Raw genomic sequence first — 25,362 nt, forward strand, 5'->3', positions numbered from 1 at the left:
AAACTAATCCCTTATGGTGTTGTAGGAGTCGTAATACTACAGCTCCGTTGTCATTGTAGCAATTGGTTTATATGTCAGTGTTTAGGTTTCAATATGTCTAATGGGATACCAGTTTGGCCATTAGTCACTTCCATCAAATATTTACGACAAAACTTATTATGCAGCATTTTCTTGTAAGAGACTTGCAAGAAATGTCAATAACAATTTTTGTTTTCATTTTTGATGCTGCACAGATATCTACACAATAAACCCAACTCAGGTAAGGCGTAGACGATCAGACTCATATTGTGATTGAACTCTGCTTGATCAGGGGTGGATCCACATTATGACTATACACTCCAAAAATTTCCCTGAGGAAGAAAACAGTCAAGGAAGGCGGAAGAGACTCTATGCCCCCCTAACTTTAAATTCTGGATCACTCCCTGGACATAATGTTATTACTAGCTCCTCAACCAGTATTACCAAACATGGATATCTAAACTCACTCAGCTCATTGGGAAAACAATTGCTAAATGATTGTGAAAGAGACAGAAGCATTATGACCTGCCTCAAGCTGTGTATGCATATGTACAGTTTATGTGTGTAAGTAAGGTGACACGAAGTTCTTCAACAAGATGTTGGTTGCAGTTTTATACAGTAAAAAGATTTGCTGTCCAGGTTCCAGAGCTATGCAAATATAGTGTTTATGTTAATTTATCTTTGGCAAAAGCTGTTGAAATTAAACTACAACATCACTTTAGAGAAAATAAAGCCTTGGTGAGGACAAACGCCAAATGTGACATATATTTGAAGATGACAAAATACTGCATCTCTATCTTACTTGTTTACGATCAAAATATCAGAACCCAAAAAGGTGCTCAGTGCACTTAATCAAACACATCCAGTGTGCAGTTACCATATATGCTAAAATCATTACAAAATCATTGCTTTCTATTGAATAGCTCTTTTTTAACCAATTGCATATATACTACAAGCTTCACGTATCATCTCAAACAAAATGTTCAGAAATATCTTATGCCATATGCATAGGAAACTAATAAAAAAGAAACAGAAAATTTTATTGATAATGAGGTGTTAAGAATAGAAACAAATCTATACCCAAAAGTGATTATTATCAGAGATCCAATGGCAAAAAGGTAAAGGTGACCTAAGGAATTATATTACTGGATTAAAAAAAAATATTCTAAGATCATCTTCAATTTTGACATTGCTGGTAAAATTAGATGGCTTGCACTGTTTTGGTTTTTATTTATAGTAAAATCCTAAATTGATATTTTCTGTACGTAACAGAGCTCTATGTTATGGTCCTATACACTGCCCTCTCTCTCTCTCCCTCTATCCAAGTGTCCCTTCCCTTTAACAGAAACACTTTATACACACTATAACGCTGCATAATGTGTCTCATAGACTAATGCAACCTATATGAAAACAAACCATTCCTGGCTTGCTCAGGTCACAGAATGGCATCACATATGCAGAGTTCATACAGGTATATTCAAATACATAATAGGTCTGTGAACCAAGCTCTCTGGTGGATGACAACATGGTCATTTTGGTCAAGTGCTAGGCCTTGGACCTGATAGAATGTTTAATAATAAATGAACTGGACTTGTGAATAGAAGGTGCTTAAATGGTTGCATTGAGATGCAAGCACGGTGAAAACCATAAATAAATGATAAAGTGAGTGCTTCTGCTTCATTTAAAGTGGAGTGACTAACCGTGAAAGATCCTTCCTTTTTCAGGAAGAAATGATGAAAGAATGTAATAACTGAGCCAGGCAAGCGGGGCAAATTTTTTGATGCAGAAATTCTTGATTAATATTTCACTAGCTATAATACTGGTCAGTGTCTGAAAATTCAACATATTTTGTATCCTGTTTTTTTAATTCCCTGAGATAGATAGTGAATTATGTGTACATGTTGGGTAAAACTATGGATATACCTGGTTGCACTGCAGTTATCCATGGATCTCTCATATCGACTGCTCGGTGCCAGAAGTGGCTAAGTGCAATAGCTGCCATGTGTAGACGAGTACAATATATAATGTGTGTAAATTGCCAAATTGCCAAATGTTCAGAGAGCAGCTATTTCACTTACCCACTTTTGGCACTGAGCAGTCGATATCGTCATCTATGGGGTACATAGTGTCAAATACATGTTTACGCTATCAGCAATTCGTAAAAGAGAGGATGGTCCCATTGCAGGTGTGCCCTCATTTGGTAGTTAAGAATCAGGTGTGTGTCCTCATTTCACATTGTATGTAAGTTTGAAGACATTCCATATCTTAAACCAATAGGGTTACCCCCTTTAAACGAAGTGCTTTAATAAAGATTTAATAAAGATTTTGAACCAAAAGACTTCACCAGAAAAATAGCTCTCTCTCTATATATATAATATATTGCAAGTAACTCGGTGTAAATAAACATGAATAATATTTTATATTTTTCTTGCTTTCTATCCTTCATGGTCCTTACTGGTACAATATCTACATATCTAGAAGACATTTTCCTCCCCTTCCTTTTTCTTCTAAAAAAGAGGAAGACATACAAATCAAACTAATAAGGAGTGACATATAATTGGACTGCGTAAATCTGCACATTAGAAAAGTGACGATGAAGTACAAGTAGTATTTATACAGTGATACCTGAGGCACAGTGTTAGAGTGCCAAAATCAATAACCTAACATGATAGTATAGGAGTCACCCCTAATACGCAGTGTCATTGGGTACAAATGCACTGCGTAATATTGGGAAGGAGGGAGGGTGATCTATAGATGGAATGACCTCAGTGTACCTGAACTTAGTTGGATTTGTGTATTACAGCATGATATATTATAGACTTTGTCGCAAGGGAGGGGGCTATTCGTGGACTGACATTAGCAGGATTGAAACCAATCCCCCAGGTTAGATTTGATTTAAGTGTTACAGGGTTGAGATACTATTAATAGCTTGAAGGAGGAGGGTCTATTTACAATACATCCTCATATACACATGGGGGTTCAATTTTTTTAATTGTTGCCTAGAACTATTTTAGAACCATTTTACATCAGGTCTGGATTTTGATAAAAGGTGAGTATTGGCCTGGAATTATATGCTAGATGCACAAGAAATTTCAAAATATAAAAAAAATTAACAGGAACAGAGGAAACATTAAAACAAGAACATAACATGAAAATTCATCAGTACATTGCAAAAGCAAGGATAAAACCAAGTTACTGTGCACAAAAGAGCTGGGGCGAGACTGCAGTAAAGAAATTAGGCAGCCAGAAATGGAAGAGAAAAATGACATTCAGCTCAATCATGTGGCAAATTTTCCCATTGGATACATGATATGCATCTAAATGTTTACAGGCAATTTTACAAATGCACTGCCACCAAGCACATTATATACAGTACACAAGGGGTCAGGTACTCGCAGCCAACACTGTCTTTCATTCGAAATGTATTACAGTTTCATGTTGCTACTAAATCATTTTTCTTCTTTTTTGTTGTTGAATATAATGAAAAAATATTTAGGATAGCTCTTCCATTCAATTGTATATTGCTACAAAATCACCTTTCTTATTTTTATTTAATTTGGTTTTTTAAATAACGTTAAAAATTCTTTCCAGTAAATGCCAACATAGATCCCCAAAGGGACCGAAGGATGCACATGCTCAGTACACAAAATCCACTATAACGTCCAAATCAATTTGACATTGATTGTTACTCCAATTGCACAAAATATTTGCTTACTAATATTATAAATGTTTAATGTGGTTATTTTCATAATTGTTTACAATAAGGATAATAAAAGCATAACAGGGACAAACATGTGTAGGCTCTCATAATGACATCCGTGAGAAAGAACACGTGCATGTGCATAAATAGACGCACGCACACAATGGCATAACGCAGACGAGCTAACAAGAACTCAGCAGGCGGAGATGAGAAGGGACGTCTTGTCAGGATTGAAAGGGAATACGCTGCATGCGTTGACCCAAAATCTTCTTCAGTTGCACACCGAGCGAGGACAAATCACATTAGCGCCAATGGCTGCGTCATGTTGATTGTGATCATCGAAACCCAAATCCTGTCGACATCTTATGAAAAGCGTAGTCTCCAATTTTCCCCCTTGGCAGGCCAGGAAATGATAGCAAAATGGCTCTAGACTTTTCATGAATAGCTGTGTTTATGAAGGTTTGCTGTTCCTATTCTTAATAAGCATTGACAACATACACACATTAGTAAAAGCCTACTTCTTTTGGGATACACAGACGATGCTAGAAAAGTGGATTGCGTGGGTTAACAGAATTTGGGGCTAAATTGAAAGTATAACTTGCGCTCTCATTTAACTATTTCATATCCTATTGATACAAATTTGTATTAAAAATTGTAAAGTAATAAGCTTAGTTTCCTTCAATGTTTACAATTTACTTGATATATAAACAGGTTCTCACATTTCCCCAAATAATAAAAAAAAACATTCTACTCGATGCAAAGTGTTTTGATTATTTATTTCCAGAATTATACATGTTATATCGATTGCATGTGTCTTTGAAAATGGTGAACATAATTTTATTGAATTAATGCATGATTCTTTTTTCATCAGCTTGTCATTTGTACTGATAAAACTTAATTGTTTTCTTAACAGGCTGGAAAGCACTAGAAGGGACAGTTTAGAGCTTACCAAAAAATATAAAAATACTAATTCCATACCTTCACAAGTTTTACCAAATATAAAATAAGAAATATTGCTCATGGGGCCAAAGTTTAGAGCATCATATCATCGACCATAGGCAGTTAAACTCGACAGCAGGCAGCTTTTGATGCCCTTGATGTCATTGACAATGACAATATTTAAATAGTTTGTATAGGTGATATGTGCATAGAATTGTGGACAAGTGACAAATGCTATTGTGACTTAGGAACCACTGACAATTGGGATCAAAGCGTGTGCAGAATTTTGCTCCTCTCTCATCCTAATCACAGTAGTCACAGTAGCACTAAAACCTGGGTTCAACCCGGTTGTAGCTACAGTGGGCGGTGGTGGGCGGCAGAGCACAATTTTGTTGAATTTGTCAAGAATTTTGACAACAAATGGCCAAACAAGCAAGATTTTCATCAAATGCCACCCATAACTAAAAAATATCCTAGCTACAACCCTGACTAAAACCATTACATTATCAGCCTGTTCTGTGTTTTTGTAGCATAATAATTAACAACTTAGCATACAATTTTCTGTACATGTTATATTAGACAAAAGGTGAAGGTAATTTTACCTTGTTCTGTATTCATTCCCAATCTTCCCTTTCCCAATAGGTTGGTTACCCTTCATCTTGCCTATATTTATGTTACAACGCCAATTGGTTTCAAATTTCCTTTCAGATTCAAACTGCTCTCAAGAACCATGCCACTGAGTCAATACTGGACATGTTTGTACTTATCCAAAGGCAGATTTAAACTGATTTGAAATATGCTCAAGAAAAACAGAATTCTGTCAATTTTTGGCATGTTTGGGGCATATTTTGAAACTATTATCTGCCTACAACAGGTTAAGCTGTCTTTAATTAGTTGCATTAATTGAGACTTGGTCATTACTGAACGTCCCTATGGCTAGTGTGACCCATGCATCTCTTAACACTTCTGGGCTCTGAATCTTTACACCTTGGTCACTAAACTTGTAAATAGAAGATGCCTATGTGGGTCACACACTTCGGGAATTGTAGGAAAAGTAATTAAAGGACATGGGATCAAATATAAGGTACTGTTGTTACTTTTGTTTTTATTCTTGAGCTTGCACGTGATATTTAATACAAAACATTTCACTATATGGATGATTTTTTAATGAAAAATGTTTCAGGCATTAAACATATTAGACCCAGCAGTCAGTCATGTTCAAACGGTAAGGCATAATGCCATTGACCAGTATTATCTTCTAAAAACAAGCTTAATTTGTCTCTGAATGGGATGTTTGATACCAAATACTAATGTCATTCATTGAATTCAGAGTGTTGGAATTGGCTGTATAATTTGAATACTTGAAAATGAGAATGATTAACCTCAAAGTCCTAATTGTCAAATCAACCTTCTGAAAATTTTAAACCATGCAAAGAAAGAAAACACCAAAACAGTTCGTCCGATTGAGCTTAAACTTGGTGCAAAGCATCCTTGATATGAGGGGAACATGAAAAAGTCAACACGAGGTCACCCAAGGTCAAAGGTCAAATGTTTACATGGGTCTGATTGGGCTTAAACATGTTGCAAATTATGAGGGGGCAAGTCAACCTGAGTTTAAACGAAGTCAAAGGTCAAATGAGGTCAACCAGTGGCCACCATGGCTCTTGAGCCACAGTACCTCTAGTTACACTTTATGGTCAAGCTCAGTTATACCAAATGCTAATGACACTGATTAAATTCATTCAGAGTGTTTGAATTGGCCATATGGAATTTCAATATTTTAAAAGGAGAAGCTGATTAAATCATCAACTATTTTAAACCATGTATTGAAAATATTAAAATGCCACGTCACATATTAAAATAAGAACCATCTGTTGGTCAGTTCATAAATAATGGCAATAAGTGAACTTAATGTGTGTTTGAATTCAAGAACATGGAGAATAAATATTAACTTTCACTTCACATTTAGTTGTATCATTCAAAATAAGTCACAGAAAATCATGCTTTGTGCCAGTATTTTATAAATTGTTGTCAACAAAACTTGAAGACAGCGTGCAATCGTAAAATTGAAAGTGTCAACAAAACTGAACCAAAATGACATATCAATCTCATAGTATCAGAATGACCCATTATACCAATCTCCAAAGTACACAGTTCATTGTGCTATTTGGTATGTCAAACTGGTCTAATACTCATTATAGTATATACCAAGTCCTGGACTGCTTTATGGATACGATCATGCTTTTTATTGTGTGATGTGGTGAATATAAATATTTCTATAAATGTTATCATACTAACTTATAACTACCAATTAAGTGAATAGTGCAAGAATAAGATGCACCACACACAACAAAAATATAATAAAAGCTATATTGTGAAAATAATTCTTAAACAATTTTCATGGATCTTAATGATAACATAAAGAAATGTTGACTGAAAAGAAACAAAGACAGAAGAAAAACACCAAGACAGTGACCAAGCCACACAAACTGTACTAGCGTAACAATGTCATTAGCATTTGTGGCACGTTCTATTCATTACACACGCAAGAATCGCTTCCAGAGTGGGGTCAGCCCAACGTGGCAAGTATCGGCAACTCCATTAACAAATTTGCCAAGGAAGGGATAAAATTGTGACGTGTCGGCATTGATTCTGTAGCTTGTCTTTCATGTCCTCTGCATTGCAGTTTGGGCTAACGGCTTTCAAGATTAGGTTTACAAATCTACCGTGCCATTGCCTAAGAAGTATGAACCAAAATTGGGTTCCTTTTTTCACTTATGTGGTGTGCCTTTTGGTAACTAAAAGCCTGTAAAAAATTCCACTATGTAACAAACCACAGAAAAGCTGCATGTGGCACTTAAGGATAAAAGCAAAATGACTTCCAATTTTGGGATTTCTAAGTACTTTATGTACCCATAGGACATGGACAATGCCATATAGTTTAGGGGTTTTCTAAAGTAATACATACATGCACCCATAGGATAAAATGAAAATGTCTTTCAATTTTACTTTTTTCAACAACATAACATGCACTCATGGCCTAATGTCTTATACAAAATCTAAATGACCCCCTCTGGTGAATGGAGTTAAGTAAACTTGACTCCCTCTGGTGTATGGAATTAAGTAAACTATTCTTACGGTGTATGTTTAGAAATGCTTTATAGTCCCCTGAAAGTGATTCATAAGTTTACTTACATGTTATAATACACGCTGCACAGACCTCCAGGTAGCAAGGTGCTCACAAATATTCAATAACGCTGCCCTCAAAAGATCCTTATAAAATGGTGTAACTGCATATCAAAACACACTTCTTACTAGTGTATATTATTTGTTCCATTTCGGCTACTTTCCTAATTTATGAAAGAGCCAAACTAATGATATGAGATGAGAAGAGTTAAGGAAGTGGAAAAGAACATCAACTGAAGATAAAATGGTGACTAGATTTCCAAATACAATTCAGTAAAACATTTGAAATATGTGCAGTTCTTTGTATCTACTGATGACACAATAATTCATACAGATACATAATAATAATAAACGCTATTTTATAGCTTTTAATATTTAATCTTCATTACAGTCTTATAAGCATCTGAATTCATGAAATTTAAATTGCACTTAAATTATTCCTTTTTGGAATTCACTGAGGTTTATTGCATTTCAATTTGTGCCTTCTATTTTGTTAATGAAAGATGCTGTAAACTAAAGCTTCATTTACACCTATTATCATGATTATTGAGTCGTCAATCTTTTGATTTTATATTTGACTTTCATATCATTGAAAAAGGAGTAACTTCATTTTAATTTTATTTTTTGCCCCTCAACTACTTTCAACTACCTTCCCCTTGTTGATAATGTAATCTCCCATAGCATATAGTGTTACCGTGTACTATGAATAATTTGTCAGATACACGTAGTATGTCCCAATTTATTGTATCAAACAACGATAATCATATACTTCACATCCATCATAACAACGCAAGTACTTACTGACAAAAGCAATTTCAATCATGGTACCATTGCCTATGAGTTTGTCGATTCAATGAATGTAACTATTTTAAGCTGTGCTTTATTTTCTATTTTTGGCATTAAAATAAATGAAATCATCAATTTGACCTTCATTTTTCTCACATCCCTTTTAAAATCAAACTTAATAACCATTTTGCCTGAGTATGTTTTAAAATAGTGCCCAAGTAAAGTTCAAAAAGAACTATCTTGTAATAATATTTCATGCACAGAGCAAACCATATTTTTTTTTCAATTTAATAAAATCTATTTTTGAATAAAGAATTGGTGATAATACTAATTGCTTAGTCAGGGTACATCTGCCATAAGTGGCTTCAAAATGAGTTTTCAATTGTACGTGCGGGTACACATTAATATTTATAGAGAGTACAAGTTTCCATTTTCCAAATCCTTGTCACAAAGCTCATTATTCTTTCTCCTGACTGAATTTCCACTCAAATATATGCAGCATCTTCATAAGAAATTCGTCATACAGTCAAGTTCTCACTCACACTACTCAACAATTGTATTCAAATAAACAATTACTTAGCATGTTTATCTGTTTGCATACATGCATGTACTTAAGCGGTTTCTCGTGCATCTCTCACTTTGTCACGTAATCCCCAATACGTATGATTCTCTGCATGAATCCCTGTGTATATATTTTTAAAACAAATTGTGTACGTGGACGCGGACATGAACAAAATGCTGGTTACACACAAAGCTTAGCTGAAAGAAGATAAAATAGGCAAACAGATGGATAGTTCAGTCCTTTCATAGGGATATCAAATGAAAGCAAACTCACAATGTAACTTGTCGGCTGCAATTTTGGTGTTTTATAAGTGATTTTCACCATGTTTTAATTAAAAAACACCTAAAAGTTGTTTTTAATACATTTATTAAGGACCATTATTTGAGGGTTTGGCAGGATAACTGAGATAAAGAAATATTTCCAAACACATTCTTCATAAATTTAAAATAATTTTTTTGAACCAGTCAGAATATTTGGCTAAAATGACTAGGAGTTCCCATGTTTACCTAAGTCCTTAGCATTGTAAAATGTTTCACATTTTGAATGAATTAAAATGAGTTTGTCACTTTTACTGAACCAAATCTAATTAGCTTATATTCCTGAGGTGACACGGGATGCATTTGATGTAAATGATGATACATGTACAGCTGGATGGTAGTGTACATTTGGTTTACCCGAGTACTTCATAAATATAGTATGCGAATATCAATCTGGGTCACTTTAATTGTTGTTTGCATATTTGATGGCTTTTAATTTATCCATCCCTTTTAATTCCTGTCAACTAGGGCATAAAATTACATCTCTATCGTGGGCTACCATTAGGCTGAGCTCCTAGCTAACTGAGTAATCACACGGTCCAGTCAGCCACATGGAAGATAATCGTCCTCCCCAAAGATGGCATTGTTTTGGTAGATTACTTTTAAAACAAACTACAATTATGATTACAAAAAATATACTAGATGGGGAGATAGAAACACACATTCATGACACAACACCGAATAAATGGTTCATTACTGTCAGTTCTACTTGTAAAAAATGTGTTTTGAGCAGCGCTTGCATCACAAACCGAACAGGAAGAGGCTGATTTATGTTGCATTGAGTCAAAAGGAAATGAGCGGTTTCTTTTACCTCTTAAGCCTAGGGAAATAGTTTGGCTTTCAATAAGTACAACGCAAAAACATGTTTACTTCTATATTTTGACACATTTAATAACTCCAATAATTTCTGCAACAGGGAAGTTACAGCTTTTATTTTGATGTGCACTGTGCACAGTGGTTATTACTGGCTTTCAAAACAAATACTAATTAACTTAGCATTTCTCTTATATGCCAGACACAAAAATAAATATTTGTAAAGATTCCTGATCCAGTAAACCTCTAAATCGTCATAGTTACATGTCTAAACTTGAAATCTTTTAAGTTTGGATGATTTCCCACAAGCAAGAGCTGTTTTCTTGTCGAAAAAGAAGACAACTTTAATAGACCTGAGCATTGGGTATGACTTATTCCGTATTCCACTAACATAGTGCATGCACTGTGATGGCGACACAAAGTTTCAGAATACTACCTTTATGGGCCATGCTTCACTAGTGTTGTATGTATTATAGGTGCTGTCACAAGGCAGGCATTTAGTACGAATTACCCTTGAAATATTACAAGGCATAAGCCATAAACAGGAACCTTATCACTCTGTGCCTTTTGTTTCACTGTTAACAAGAGTGCAATCGTAAATTCTCTTGATTGCGATGCAAGTTTTATGAGGATGTGAGACATAAAGATGTTCCAGCATCCCGTTAATCTTCAAAACTCACGTTAATTACCAATTTAAGGGTGCTCAATCTTGGCAAATTGTAATGACATCACAAACACGGTATTTAAAATAACAAATTAGTCACCTCCATTATTACTAATACTACTCCTTATGTTTATTTTACCCCATGTAAGTGTTTTCATCTTGCTTGTTATAAGACTAGAAACACTCCCATGAGAGTAAAGTATCTTTACGGTTGTGTCCGGCAGCAGACCAAACCACCACATCCATCACTTGCCAAGTGTCCAAATTAGGCCATAGGAAGCAATTCTACAAACTACAAGCCATCCATCAAACTAAGCTGCAAATCAGCAGATTTCAGTACCTTTGCTGCATGTAGGTTGAAATAGCGCTTGAATTCTCACTTTCACAGGCGTGATTCTTAATCTTACATTACATAGCCACTAAGAATGTGAAGAAGCAAAACATTACATTTCATCATTTTCATGTCTATTTTTTAGCCACTAGGTGCATTTAGGGCAGCTATGACATACCTGCTAAAGCTGCAGTTTTACATCTCAAATTCTTATCGCATCAAAGAATCTTCACACTTACTTTTGTTTTTTGTTGACAGAATGTAGGTTTGAGGTTTGGTCAGATGACATAGTGCTCAAGGCAAGGATACTTTAATAGGATGCCTTAAAAAGGACAAACAGTTCCTAGAGGGCTCTTGTTAGCTATCCTAGTGGCTTGTTGGCAGAGCCTGGGGCAAGTCGGCAATACTGACACCTTATAGTTGAGTGGTGCAGGCTTTGGTGATGATGGCAAGTCTGTCTACTGTGACTTTCTTATTTACCTGTTTGTGCCCAAGCAGAGCATGGATGCATCTCATGAGTCACAAAAGGTGAAGGTGAGGTGATTATTGCCAAAAACTAACACTTATATTGATATCTTGATCAACAATTTTGTCTGTTCAGAAATTAGAAGTATCTTTATATACTTGTAGCATGTGATTAGAACAGCATAATCTGCTGATAGCAAGCAATCTCTAATGCTATCTAAATGAACTACTATATATAAACTAATACTGATGATAGTAGTGCTGAAGGTCACTGATATCTGACTGCTACCTACCTTTGATAGCAATGCTCAGAGCTATCCACTGATAGCAATAGGTGGCCATTGATCCATGACTGCTTAGTGCTGTCTACTACTGATAGCAACAGGTTGCCAATGATATCCCACTGCTATCTACCACTAGTAGGAAGCCATTGATCTCAAATCATAATTTAAATCTACTTATGCTTAAGGGATCTAAAATGAGCGTTTATTGCGTTTCGATAGTATTTTTTGTGGCACATGAGAGCACCTCAGACCTATCGAATTGTATTCTGAATCTGAAGCATGTCTTTCTGATATCAAATAATTTTCATTTTTGAAAATCACAATATAATACAAATTTTATGACAAATTATAAAAATTTGATATTTTTCAATTTTGATATATAACAGTCCTCGAAAGTAAATTATATAAATCTAATGATATATTCTTAAAGTGTATGTAGCAGGGAGGAAAAGCCGACAGTCAATTGAAAATTTTGAACTTTCATATTGAAGATATTGATTTTTTCCCAAAAAGACCTAATTTTTTTTGGTGTTTTGGGGAAAAAAATCCATATCTTCAATACGAAAGGTCAAAATTTTCAATTGATCGTCGGCTTTTCAACCCACCTACATACACTTTAAGTATAAATCATCAGATTTATAAAGTTTACTTCAAGTACTGTTAAATATCAAAAACATAAATTTTAATGATTTGCCATAAAATGTGTATTAAATTGCGAATTTCAAAAATTCAAAATTATTTGATATCAGAATGACATTCTTCAGTATTCAGAATGCAATTCGATATGTCTGATGTGCTCTAATGTCCCAAAATAAATACTGTCCAAACGTTCATACCCCACCCCTTAATGCTATCTACTACTGATATCATCTACTACTGATATCAGTAGGAGCTCAAAACTACCTCTGATAGCCTGATAGCAATGTGGCCATTGATCCATGACTGCTCAGTGCTGTCTACTACTGATAGCAACAGGTTGCCACTGCTATCCCACTGTTATCTACCACAAATAGGAGGAGGTCATTGATCTCTAATCATAACCTAAATCTAGTTAGGCTTAATGCTATCTCCTACTGATATCAGTAGAAGCTCAAATGATATCTACCTCACCTCTGATAGCCTGATAGTAATAGGTGGCCATTGATCCATGACTGCTCAGTGCTGTCTACTGCTGATAGCAACATATTGCCACTGCTATCTACCACTAATAGGATGCCATTGATCTCCAATCATAACCTAAATCTAGTTATGCTTAATGCTATCTACTACTGATATCAGTAGGAGCTCAAATGATATCTACCTCAGACAGCAATATTTGATGCTACCTGTAACTATAGCAATACTGCAATGTGACTTCTGATTGCCTTCTACCTCTTGATACCAATGCTCAATGCAATCTACTAATAATGGTAGTAGATAATTGATTGCTATCTACCTCTGATAGAAAGGCTTACTGTTATCTACTGCTGACAGCAGTGCTGTATGATGATTTGATAGTTATCTACCTATGATAGTAATACTTTTTGCTATCAACTGATAGTAGTGCTGTGAATTATTTCTGATTGCAATTTACTTCCGATAGCAATACCCAATGCGATCGACTACTAAATCATTGACCTGTGTTACAGTGTTGATGAAAAAGGCATGGCTAGATATTTTTGTTTTTGTTGAGGATATTATTTCATCTAGCCTGCATAATACAACCTGCCTATTGCGGTGTGCATCTTTAGTATTGCGTATCAATCACCATAGTGCATAATTCTGCAGATCACAGGTGTTATGCATCATCACTATACTCATATCTCATTGCATCCTAATTATGATAGCCTGTTAAGCCGATAGCCACGACAAGACAGATCTGTAACAACAAAAAACCCTGCCTGCTAGCTTTGCCATCCTCCATAACTGACACAACAACAAAAGTTTGTTCATTCACATTAATATATTCAGATAACAAGCTATATAATCATCAAACCGTTTAATTTTCAAACCCTTTGGATATTAAATGAACTGTGAAATGATGTTGTTGTACTCTTCATTGTGGTTAATGTTGTAAGAAGCCAGGTTTTATGTTTCCATTCATTCCACGTTAGCTATCGCCTCCTAGGTATCCACCTGTACAAGACCTCGTTTCCATGCACAACTTACTAAGATGGATGGACCCTGGATAGAATTCAACCAGTGGATACAGCACTAGTCTAGTTCATCTACATCACCTGGATTCAGGACAGACTCAAAGTCCAGCCCTAGCTTGTCCACGCCTGACCCACGGCCCGACATCAATTATCGTTTCCCCGTTGCTAACTTTGAAAGGGTGACAAATTCCGTAATGTTTGCAACATGTAATGCACACATGAATGAATGTTTTATACGCTGGTATGGGTTGTTAATTTAACACAGGCAGGACCAAAAAAGGGGTGATGAATTTGCAAGTTGAAACAAATCCGACTTATGAGTACCACATGGGCAGACGGGCTGACTCTTTAACAGTTTCAAGTGAATATTTGAAGCATATTACACCACTGTTATATCATGATATTGTCTGTGTTTGTCAAAGCAATCTGTAAATAGGACAAGGTGTTCACTCAGAGGAAGTCAGTGTTGCATTATTAATGATTAAGTGACCTCCATGATGACTTACTAGAATTACACACTATGTTTTAGAATATGCACATCTTTAATTTATGCAATTCTCACTTTCAAATTGTTTTGAAAATTACTGATATTCTCCTTGAAGGGGAAAAAAGCTATGCAACAACAAACAAAAACATCTGGACTTAAAATACACTTATTTTGTCCAAAGTCAGGTCTACATTAAAAAGTCATCCAACTAATGTACTGGCCAGAAAACATGGTTCCCAATCAACTAAGTAATTTGACATTTCCCTTTTTGTTTTTCAAATCAACCATATCATGGAAGTTATGCCTTTTGCAAGAAAGTTGATGTCAAAGATTACATTCCAGTATGCTGTTATGTTTCATATAAGTGGTTTGCTTGCGTGAAAATTATCCTGGTCTAAACACGTTTGCACCTACCCAATCCATTGAATTAGCTAATCAAATCAGTATAGTCCAACCTGAGTGCAATGTCCAAAGTGATTGTGGAAAGGCCATGGACGAGGATTGCTTTCTAAGCACAAGTTTTAGGTGTGACAAGTCCACTTTGCTTGATTTTGTTCTTGAACAAAAAACAATCGGTGAGGTTTATGAATTTCTTTGACGCTATTTCTGGTTATTACGTACATGAAAGGATTGGTGAATGTGGTATTATTATTCTTAAATGATGTGTAATGCAGGGAAATAATTTATGCACATTTTTATTAGATTTTAAATAATAATTATTATTATCTGAATTTGTTATAATCTGTTTGCACTTGTTGGTCACGTAATCTTGGTCAGTGATTCAGTGATTTTAGTAGGTCATTCAAATTTTTCCATTTTATTATCAGAGAGTCAAAATGCTGTTGCAATTATGCATACGTAATGGAGCAGTAAAAATACACACATGCAAGAGAATGGTACCAAAATTGATATTACTGACTTGACCAATTCAAATGAAAACAGACAATAATACACCATGTTTGTGTTACGCAGGCTATTTCATAAACCAATCTAGTAGTTAATAGTCCAAACAAATTAACTGACACACGCTCGCACCAAAAACTAATTATGTTTCTTTTTTCCTTTATTAAATCCAATTTTAATGGATAAGCTTGTTAAGCAATAACTTAAGTTGTAAACCAGGAAATTGAGGTTGTCTAGAAACACCTTTCCCTTTGCCTTCCCGTTAATAAAATAAGAGACGCAAATCCTGAGCACAACGTCCACTCCGCATGTTGTGATAAGTGGCAAAAGCAAGACCACTATTTCAACAAAACCCAGATGCGTTTCCTGACGGTCTGACAAAAATACTCCCTGCTTTAATTATCCAAAAAGAAAGATCCGCTCGTTTTTAATTCCTCAAGCTCATCAAATTCTGTCAGGCCTGTTTGGTCAAGGAATTCAACGCTATGTGTCAACATTGGACAATGGTACACAATGTCAATGAGACAGTAAGTGAAAAGCATCGTGCAAACAGCATTGTCACAATGCTTCCCCAGCAGTTTGGGTCAAGCATTCATACCTAAAAAAATAATGGAGCTCTGTGTGATGCCGTCACAAATTCATTGAATTGCAATGACAGCTACAAATTTAAGCATAACAATACTCTGTAGTTTTTCCTGCAACTTAAATCACATCAATCTGGGAGGGCATGGATACAATTTTACACTAAGGCTTTTAGTTCTTCACCTGTTTGGCATGGACATGACATAATATTAAGTTTATTCAGTTTCCCATTTTGGTCTGAACCAAGACTTTGGTGTCAACGTTGTAAGTATCAAATTTGCTTTTACAGTTAATTAGCCTTTTCAAAGCATGGCGTATACAAAAGGAGGGCAGTCATCAATCTGGGTAAAACACAGCAAATTGAAAAGCCTTTACCCACTTCGTGCAGCGCCATCCTATTGTGTCCGCCATATCTCGAAAAGGCTAATTGAGTTTCTTGCACTAAAATTCACCATAACCTGGACATACAATTCTCTCCACATGCTTTTGTTTGTCTCTCTCACTAACCATCTCAAATATTGCTGACAGAAATAAAAACATAAAAACTTACTACTTGTGTCTCTCCTTGCACTAGGTGTTGTGGCCCAATTTACTTTTATCTCCTGTAGAATAGAAAACAAAAAGAAAGAAAACAATTGTGAGAATCCGTTGACAAGATGACCCCACATTGATTTACATAGTTCCATCACACTCGCATAAATATTGTTGATTATAAAAGTCAAGTTGTTGTGTTAGAATTGGAGTGTATTTCCAGCAGTGCAAATTGTTCTAATTCAAACACATATCCAGTCTTGATGTACACAATAAAAGAGGGCCTGGGATGTATGACAGTTGATGCAGACACTCAATCACATCAACTACCCTACATTCACACCATTCTTTTCTCTTGTTTTTACATCTTTCCTTCCCAAGTTTCTGTATAAAATGAGACGTTTTGTGCGTTTGAGTATGTATTTTGTCTATGTGTTGCTAGGGATGTGCACTAGTAAATTTTAAAATCTATTAAAAGAAAAAGTCTATGCACTTAATAATTCTTTCATCAAAGGAATCTCTTTGTTTTCTTACATTTTACGCATTATACACGCAGCCACACTATGTTTTAAACATGGGAAGTGAGCTTGGTGGCATCAAGCTATGGTCTGCTCATTTTTTCCACTACTTTCGTTCATTCCCATTTTGCTCTGACAGATAGGACACATTTCCGCTGCGGTGCATTAACGCCTGGCACTATTCCCCCGCCCGGCGCTGTAACGTGGGGGTCATAACCAAGTTTACTACAGCTTAGGTATCTATATGATGATGATCTTCTCTGCTGCTATTGTTTTAATGGAATACAGACTCACTCATAAGTACTTTCTAACTAGCATCTTTCATGCAAGAAAGAATTATTTTAAGGCCATTTGGAGGTTCAACATCACCTCTACTTTTTGGTTATCAAGCTTGAAATGGCAGCATATTTGTGGGGAGTAAAATATTGAGTTCCAATATTTTGTTGTTGTTCACCTAGTTCGTTATGTAAAATTCCAAGAAAAATTTGAATAGTAAATACTAAATAACAGCTGTTGGTCATGCTTATTTCTATATAGACATACAGGTCAGATATCAGAGTGAAGCATAGTTGCAATAAAACCAATGGATGGAAAAAATAAAAGCATTTGCTTCACCCTATTTCACTCAAACTCTTGCTATTCATGTTATTCAACTTAAACAAATCAACCATTTTGATTTAATCAAATCCCACACATCAATTCAACAAATTGAAGAAATGACAGAAAGTCACACACTTAAGCTGACTGGAGCAGAAACAGTTATCAACCCCATGCTCTCCTATCCAGGCACTCTCAATGCTAGCCTATATACTATTTATAAACACACTATATAAAGAGATTTCATTAAATTCAAAGTTGCTATAGTAAGAAGAAAAAAACACATCAAATGACTCACAGTCAAATTACAACCCTACACAATTAAATATTCAATTGAAAATGTCACATTTGAGGAAGAGGTACATGTAAAATGAGGTTTTAATCTATTGATGATGTTTGACTGGATGCCATCAAAATTCCACGCACATGCGAGCTCTAGAGGAACCACTTGTATGAAAATACACTCCGTGCCTTGTACAGATGGATAATTGTTGCTTTCATCAAGCCATTTAAAATGCTTTTGTGCTCCAACCACATAGTGTATAATAACAGATGGAAAATTCAAAATATTTGGTTGAATCAAAATTATCAAATGGTCAGACTGTATCATTGCAGGTTGACAAATGTTCCCCAAAAGGCCATTGAATTTCATCAGTATCATGTGGTCAATTTGTAAACAAACATGGATATTTGGATCAGAGATTGCCTCTCACAATGTTTTTATTCTGATTAACATTCTGCTCTGCTTACCATCTACTCATTAAAATTGACATTTTGGTATCAGTGGAAACCACTAAAATGAGGGTACAATGGGTTTTATTTTGATCATTAATATATTAGGGAGATAATTGCACATAGGGTAACATGCTCATATATTAGGGTTAGGGTTTAGGATTAGGATAAGAGTTTGGGTTAGGGTCAGTGTAAAGGGTTAGGTTTAGTGTTAGTAATATTAGGATTAGTAAATAAATTGGAGTGGTGTCCCGTATTCTGTTTACCTTGGTAGATGGCCTAAATGCTTTAATGCTTTACTCTAGCAGGCTTAAGATATGTGTGAGGATCGCAGAAATAAAAAGATGCAGGCCTGAGAAATTGTTCAAATGGAAAAGGTATGCAGAGTAATGAAATGTGTCCAGTGGGTTCAAACTCCAGCAACAAGTAAAGACATTTGATTGGGTTTTCTCCCCTTCCCATCCATGTCCCACAAGATCTGACACATACATACACAGAAGAAAGAGAGAGGTCCATATTTGTATAAATGCTTGACACAAAGTACATGTCTTTTGACATTACAAACAATGATAAAGACTTTGATTCATAGGTGCAAATTATTTGGCCCAGTTGGTTCAGTTATTGGTTTTATCCAATGGGACTTTCCCTTCACTAAACATTCATATTTATTGTTTCTCTAGTATTACTTAACAAGTCCCTTAGCTCAATTATTCTACAGCAACAGTAGTGGGCAACCTTAGTGTACTGAAAAGGAAGTTTTCTAAGAAAATATTTGTTGAATATATTAATCTTTAGAATATATTATAGATTCTTCTATTAGAACAACACTTGTGGCATTTAAACCTACTTCAAATGATCCAAACAAGCCGAGATTTAAGGTACCAGTACACTCTTTGACATTTGTTATTTGGCAAGATAACAACAAACAAATCTAAGACATTGTAATGTATTACCATATTGTATAATTATGTTATAATTATAAACTTAAAAACATTCAAATAAAATATTATACTGCCTACTTGCACCAATCTGTTAACCATTATACCTCAACCCACACACCAGGTCAAAGTTCTTCATGTTCAATATATTAACATACAAGGCTAAGAACTATGTCATCAGCGATCCACCTGCAGCTTATCCGGCTAGTAACCTTCCTTATAGTGTACCTCATCTTGCAATAATGTTGTCTGCATGAGCAGCCGCTATTAAATGACATTTCATAGCGTCCTCAATAACAAGTGTGAACTGAACGAGGAGCACACAGGTGACTCTTACCATTTTTGCTTTACAGTTAGTTTCCCATCTGCATACAGCAAATTGCATTTCTTGAAAACACAAGGACAGTGAACACATTAACCGTTACAACCTCGTGTGACCAGGACAGTCAACCAAAATGCGTGCATGCGCTGGGTGGGCTGTGCTTTTTATAGATACATTACGAAAGCATGGTGGCCCTCAAGGCCGTAAGTTCGTGTGCACCATTAGACTTCTACATCTGATGCACTCGCACAGCGCAAACGTACACACAAGAGAAAAAGGATGAAATCAACATTTTTTCACGCTTCCGTAATATCGGCATGTTTATTTTCCCCATGCAATTTTGCGCTCCGATCAATCTGACCTGATATTTGATGTGCCACACACCAACCATCACATAAATTTTGCCACTTGAAACTGACGCTAAAAATAAAAACTAATCAATGAATTTGAAACTTAACAGCACAATAATATTCACTAACATTCAATAATAATTGCAGATTTTCTTGCCTGTAACCATGCTATATATATCCATGTTTAACTGTCAGTATTTCTATGTCATTTCACCCCTAGCCTCTACTGTTATTCTACTTTCTGTGTCAAGTTGCTACCACCCATCGTTGAGCCTTTTCCTCTTGAAACATCAGACAGTAATAATTAGACATTCATAAAATAATCAAGACGGATATGAATATCTTGCCAATTTCCTTGTCTACATGGGCCTTTACAGGATATTATTATACACCTTAACAATTACTTGCTCCCTTGGTACAAGCTTTTCTTATTATTTTCAAATTAAAATTCTAATCTAAACCATAATCGAAATAATAGTTTTTAATTTTAACAGGGCAATTAAAGAGGCTCTTAATATTTGAAGTGGGAAAGGTATACCAATCTTGTCAGGAGAAATTGGATGGTAAACAAAACTGCAAAAGGCAGCTCAATGTTGTTTTCTAAACTTTGAACAAGCTATACTCAATAAACATGATGAGGAACATTAAACTTCCATACTATCTAGGGCATATTGGAGTTAAATTGCAATTTCATCTGGCCTATTTTAACAAAACCATGGCAACTGATATGCTACTAACATTATAACCAGGCAATTTAAAAACCTTATTGAATGTTTTAACCTTTTCTCCTGCCTAAGTAGTTTTCAAATGATATTTTGATTTGGCATACTTGACTCTCAGCATACATAATGTAACCCTTATTCACCACAGTGATTATCACTTCTGTCATCTTATAGTGCCATATATCTTATTATTCCTATTGTTAACTCATAACAAACTTATCGAATGTGGATACAATTAGCATAGATATATGTTAATGACAATATCACTTTCAAACAATCACTATATACGGTGCTAACTTAAAGGTTAAAGGGGGTTGGTCTGATAGTAATACAATGTTTTCTACCTGACAGAGAGGCCCATCACACAAACTTTCTTATTATAAGTTTTGAGAAGCAAAATGTGTATCAGTGTCAGCATAGTTTTAAAAGTAAAACAATTCTGGTTTGAAGTTAGGTGGTCCATTAAGTCACATAATTTCTTGGGCTTGCATCGTTTATTTCTGATCCTTGCATATATTTGTTTTAACATCCTGCTAGTATAAAGCATTATAGACCGTCTCCTTCCTTCATTATCTTTTTATTTCTTTACCAGTATTAAAATATTCACAGATAATCTGATATAAAGAGCACAATGTTTAAGGCACAAGATAAATTTTGCATACAAATGTTAATGTTAGATCATCCCCATTATTGTGACGTTGCTATCTACTGAAGATAGCCAAGATAAGATGAAATGTTTCTATTTATATGCATGACAAGTTAAAAGGCAATATTAATATAAAATAGCATAACATCGGCCGAGTCCAAATTTTCATGAATGATTTAACATGCTGGTGAAGTCAGCTAAATCTTCCACGACCATTTTGAAGACAATAAATCTTGTTAATCCAAATTACATCAAGTACAATACATCTGATATGTCAGTTATTTCAATGTCAATAACTCCTGTAAATCCATGTTTCATTGTGGTCCATACACCTGATATGCAAGTTATTTCATTGTTAACACCAATTCTGATCCATCTGGGAGCCACAAAGCTATGTAAATACTCTCTGAAAACTAGAATATTAAGGCAGAATAAAAAAAATCATTTTAAACTGAACGAGATATGAAAATTTGGTAGTAATGATTGCTTTGCAATTCTATCAAGTTAATGCAACAGCTAACTAACTGTAAGACTGCAACAGCTCAGGCATGGAAGAATGAAATGCCCATCAATAGAGATTGCAAAACAACACACTTTACAGCACTTAGTGGGCAATTTTTAATTGGATTCTACCACTAAAACAAGCAGCCGTTTTTTTCTTCTCTGCCTCTCCACCTGTCTCTAGTTCAGCCTCCTTTGCGGCAAAGTCCCGACTATGCAAGGTGGTTGAGTTCATCGTCGGTATTTGTAGAAAGCCCTTTCCCCAATGGGATTTGCCAGCAAACACAAGGGTTCTTTTATACACGCCAGGACTAGGCAAAGTGTTTATCTAGATCGTAAATGCAGGAAAATGAGAGTAACCACGGTAGACCGATTGTGAGCGTTCAGGGAATGGTGAAATCATCTTAAGCATAATTATGTTCTACAAAAATGCATAGTACGGAGGGTCATATCTGCAAAGACTGTCAGTCAGTCACTTAGATGGCTTCATCTCTTCACTTTACCCAAACTGATTTCCCTTTTTGTTTTAGATCAAGTGTCCTTGAAACTCTTCTTACACAATTATATTCTTAACATTTCCCCTCTCTGGAGCCAATGATAATTCCTTCAGTAGCCATGTCCTAGCTGACGAATGGACTTCGATCTACTTCATGTTAAAGAATTATTGAGTCTTAATCAATCCGTACAAAAATCGTACCTAAAGATTTGCGTCCATCAATAGTGATGTGTCCTTCAACATGGACAGGCATCCATCAAATCAGTTGCACATTTACGCATTTTGCACACAATGTCTTTTATTATGTTTATGTTGCATGCATTTCACCTTCTGGAGGCCGACAAGCCTTGAAATAAGCGGGCGCGGGGAGCAAATTTGCTCTCGTAAAGCCACCAATTGCTCCTGGTCCTTGTAAATTTCACATGAACCAGGAGCAATTTTCTAAAATAAATTGCTCCTGGTTACAGTTTTGCACTTGATTGTATATATGCAGAAAAGAATTTAATATTTGAAAATTGCTCCTGTTTCTTCAGAAATTGCTCCTGGTTCTTGTAAAATCCCAGTGAACCAGGAGCAATGTTAGAAACAAATTGCTCCCGGTTCCAGTCTGCTTATTTCAAGGCTTGGAGGCCAACCTCTTTGCAACTTTCAAAGTACATGTTTTAACGGGCCAAATATTTCACCCTCCGTATTCTGTAATATTAATTTGCCAGCTTATTTTGTTTTAAAAAACAACAACAAACAAACAAACAAGCCTCACTCTTGGTCAAATCATGTTCCTGACAATTTGCAGTTAAGTACAACGATATGTATCCCTTGTCCTTTTAAATGCCAAACACTGTACAAGCAAGCAAGCAAGCAGGCAGGAAATATAGTTTCATGACACAAACATTTACAATAGGCTCAAATAAGCTATCGCACAATAGAGACCCTCAGAGGAAGAACATTGAAACGCACTGTAGTTAACGTAATACAAGCTAGGCATTCTCTACATTTAGTAGCGACCTGTACAGCTCTATTTCGTGATCAATTATGCCTATATCCATAGGGGTGAATCGCAAATCGAATGTGAATGGACCCCAAGTTAAATTACGAAAAAGAAACAGCCGACTTTCTGACGTAGTTTCTTGAGAAGTAGTGCATTTTGGAGATATTGGCAATAATATCAATATTAGTTTAATATCTATATGTATGAGACATGTGGGAGAATAATAGATGCCTGCCAGGTACCAGGTCATGTGACAGCATTGAATAATCTCCAACAATCACTAAAAAAACTGAAATGAAACTTTTTTCTGTATTGATGCAGGGTGAACCAGAGCAGGCCTTGTAGTAATTTGCGGCTCATCTGACAGAGCAAACCTAAGTGTTTGTTAACACTACGGTATCAATATCATTGGGTGAAAGAATTGAGCACAAATGTTTGCAAGTGATGATTTTCTCAAATTATTTGCATGTGTGTGATGTTTTTCACAGGTACAGTACAGCTTTGCACCTGTGATTATTATAAAATTATTCCTAAAATTTCAATTTTTTTACAACATTTAATATAATAATGCAAACTTGAGTGTGAAATTCGCGTATACATCGGCTTTTCTTAACGCCAAATAAAAGTTCATATTCAAACTTTTTTTCTTAAAAATGTGTTCTCACATACTAAATATTTATCACAATATCGTCAAACACCAAGTCACTTAAAAACAACCATAACATACATCATAGTAAACTTTCTAGATAATAATAAAACTTTTACAAACTTGAACCCCTGTTTCTATCCTCTGCAATATTATCTCAACACCGATATCATGTAACTCACCACTGCCACAGTGAATGACAAAGTTCTCAAGAGATAACATTGCATCAACATGCAACTTTTATGATGTTCAGAGTGACAATTCATTACTTTGAGCATTTCAAATGACTTTGTCTTCACACAGTTGCAAATTACAAAACGCGACAAAAACATTAAGCTTGAGTATCGATTGCTGTCATCTAAATAACCTTCCTGACAATGGATGCAATTTGATGCTTTGTTAAATCACCATCATACTTTATGTGGCATTACTTTCAGCTTGATACGATTTTTTGAATCCGTTGTCATGGTAATCTTTCGCCAGGTCTGGCAAGACAGAAAAGCCATGGCTACCTAATGGCCACTATAATTCAGTGATAAAGTGGAAGATTTCCACTAGATTTAAGTCCATATCTCATAAGAGAGTGAGTTAAATGATCCCATTTGCAATAATCAGGGGGTTTATTCCGATGCCTTATATCTAATTGATAAGTATCCGTTGGCTAGCAAGTCTAGACTGATACTGCCCACAATATCGCACAATAATTACCTACCAATGAAAAATCAATAGTTATATTATTGCGGTAAACAACCTTAACAGTTAGCATGGAAGGGCAAGTATGTTGGTAGTCAGGGGGAGTGCAGAATCATTGAGATAATGCATTTAAGCATGACCTTGATGCGAAGTCAAGATTTCTCCAAGGTTAAACTTTCTGCAAGTTAAAAAGCATTTTCCAATGATTACACACTTCTCATAGTCTTGGAATGGAAGCATTTCATTCTAATTTGATGCTAGGAGTGTTCCTGATAATGGCTCAATGTTGAGCTACCTCAAATCAGTTGAATGTCTCACAGGTTGTTACAAAGTTACATTTTAATAAAACAATAATCTTAATTTAGTGGTTTAAACCTTTGATCACAACACACAAATTTGCATACCTGAAATTATGTTTACTACCAACACAGATGAACTTTCATTCTAAAATAATAATCTTTTCTGTTTAACTCAAGTGTTCGTTTGATGGTTTTGAAGATGGTAAAGGTC

The 25,362-nt window shown here is 35.4% G+C and overlaps 1 protein-coding gene across 1 annotated transcript in view; it reads right to left on the reverse strand.

The window, feature by feature from the left end:
• The window catches only part of LOC140149023 (nucleolysin TIAR-like), a 349,403-nt gene that overhangs the window by 79,232 nt on the left and 244,809 nt on the right, over window positions 1–25,362 (reverse strand). The window contains 1 exon segment of the mRNA XM_072171166.1: window positions 16,723–16,774. Coding sequence (XP_072027267.1) covers window positions 16,723–16,774 — 52 coding nt within the window.

The sequence above is a fragment of the Amphiura filiformis genome, chromosome 3 (assembly GCF_039555335.1).
Source record: "Amphiura filiformis chromosome 3, Afil_fr2py, whole genome shotgun sequence".
NCBI lineage: Eukaryota > Metazoa > Echinodermata > Ophiuroidea > Amphilepidida > Amphiuridae > Amphiura > Amphiura filiformis.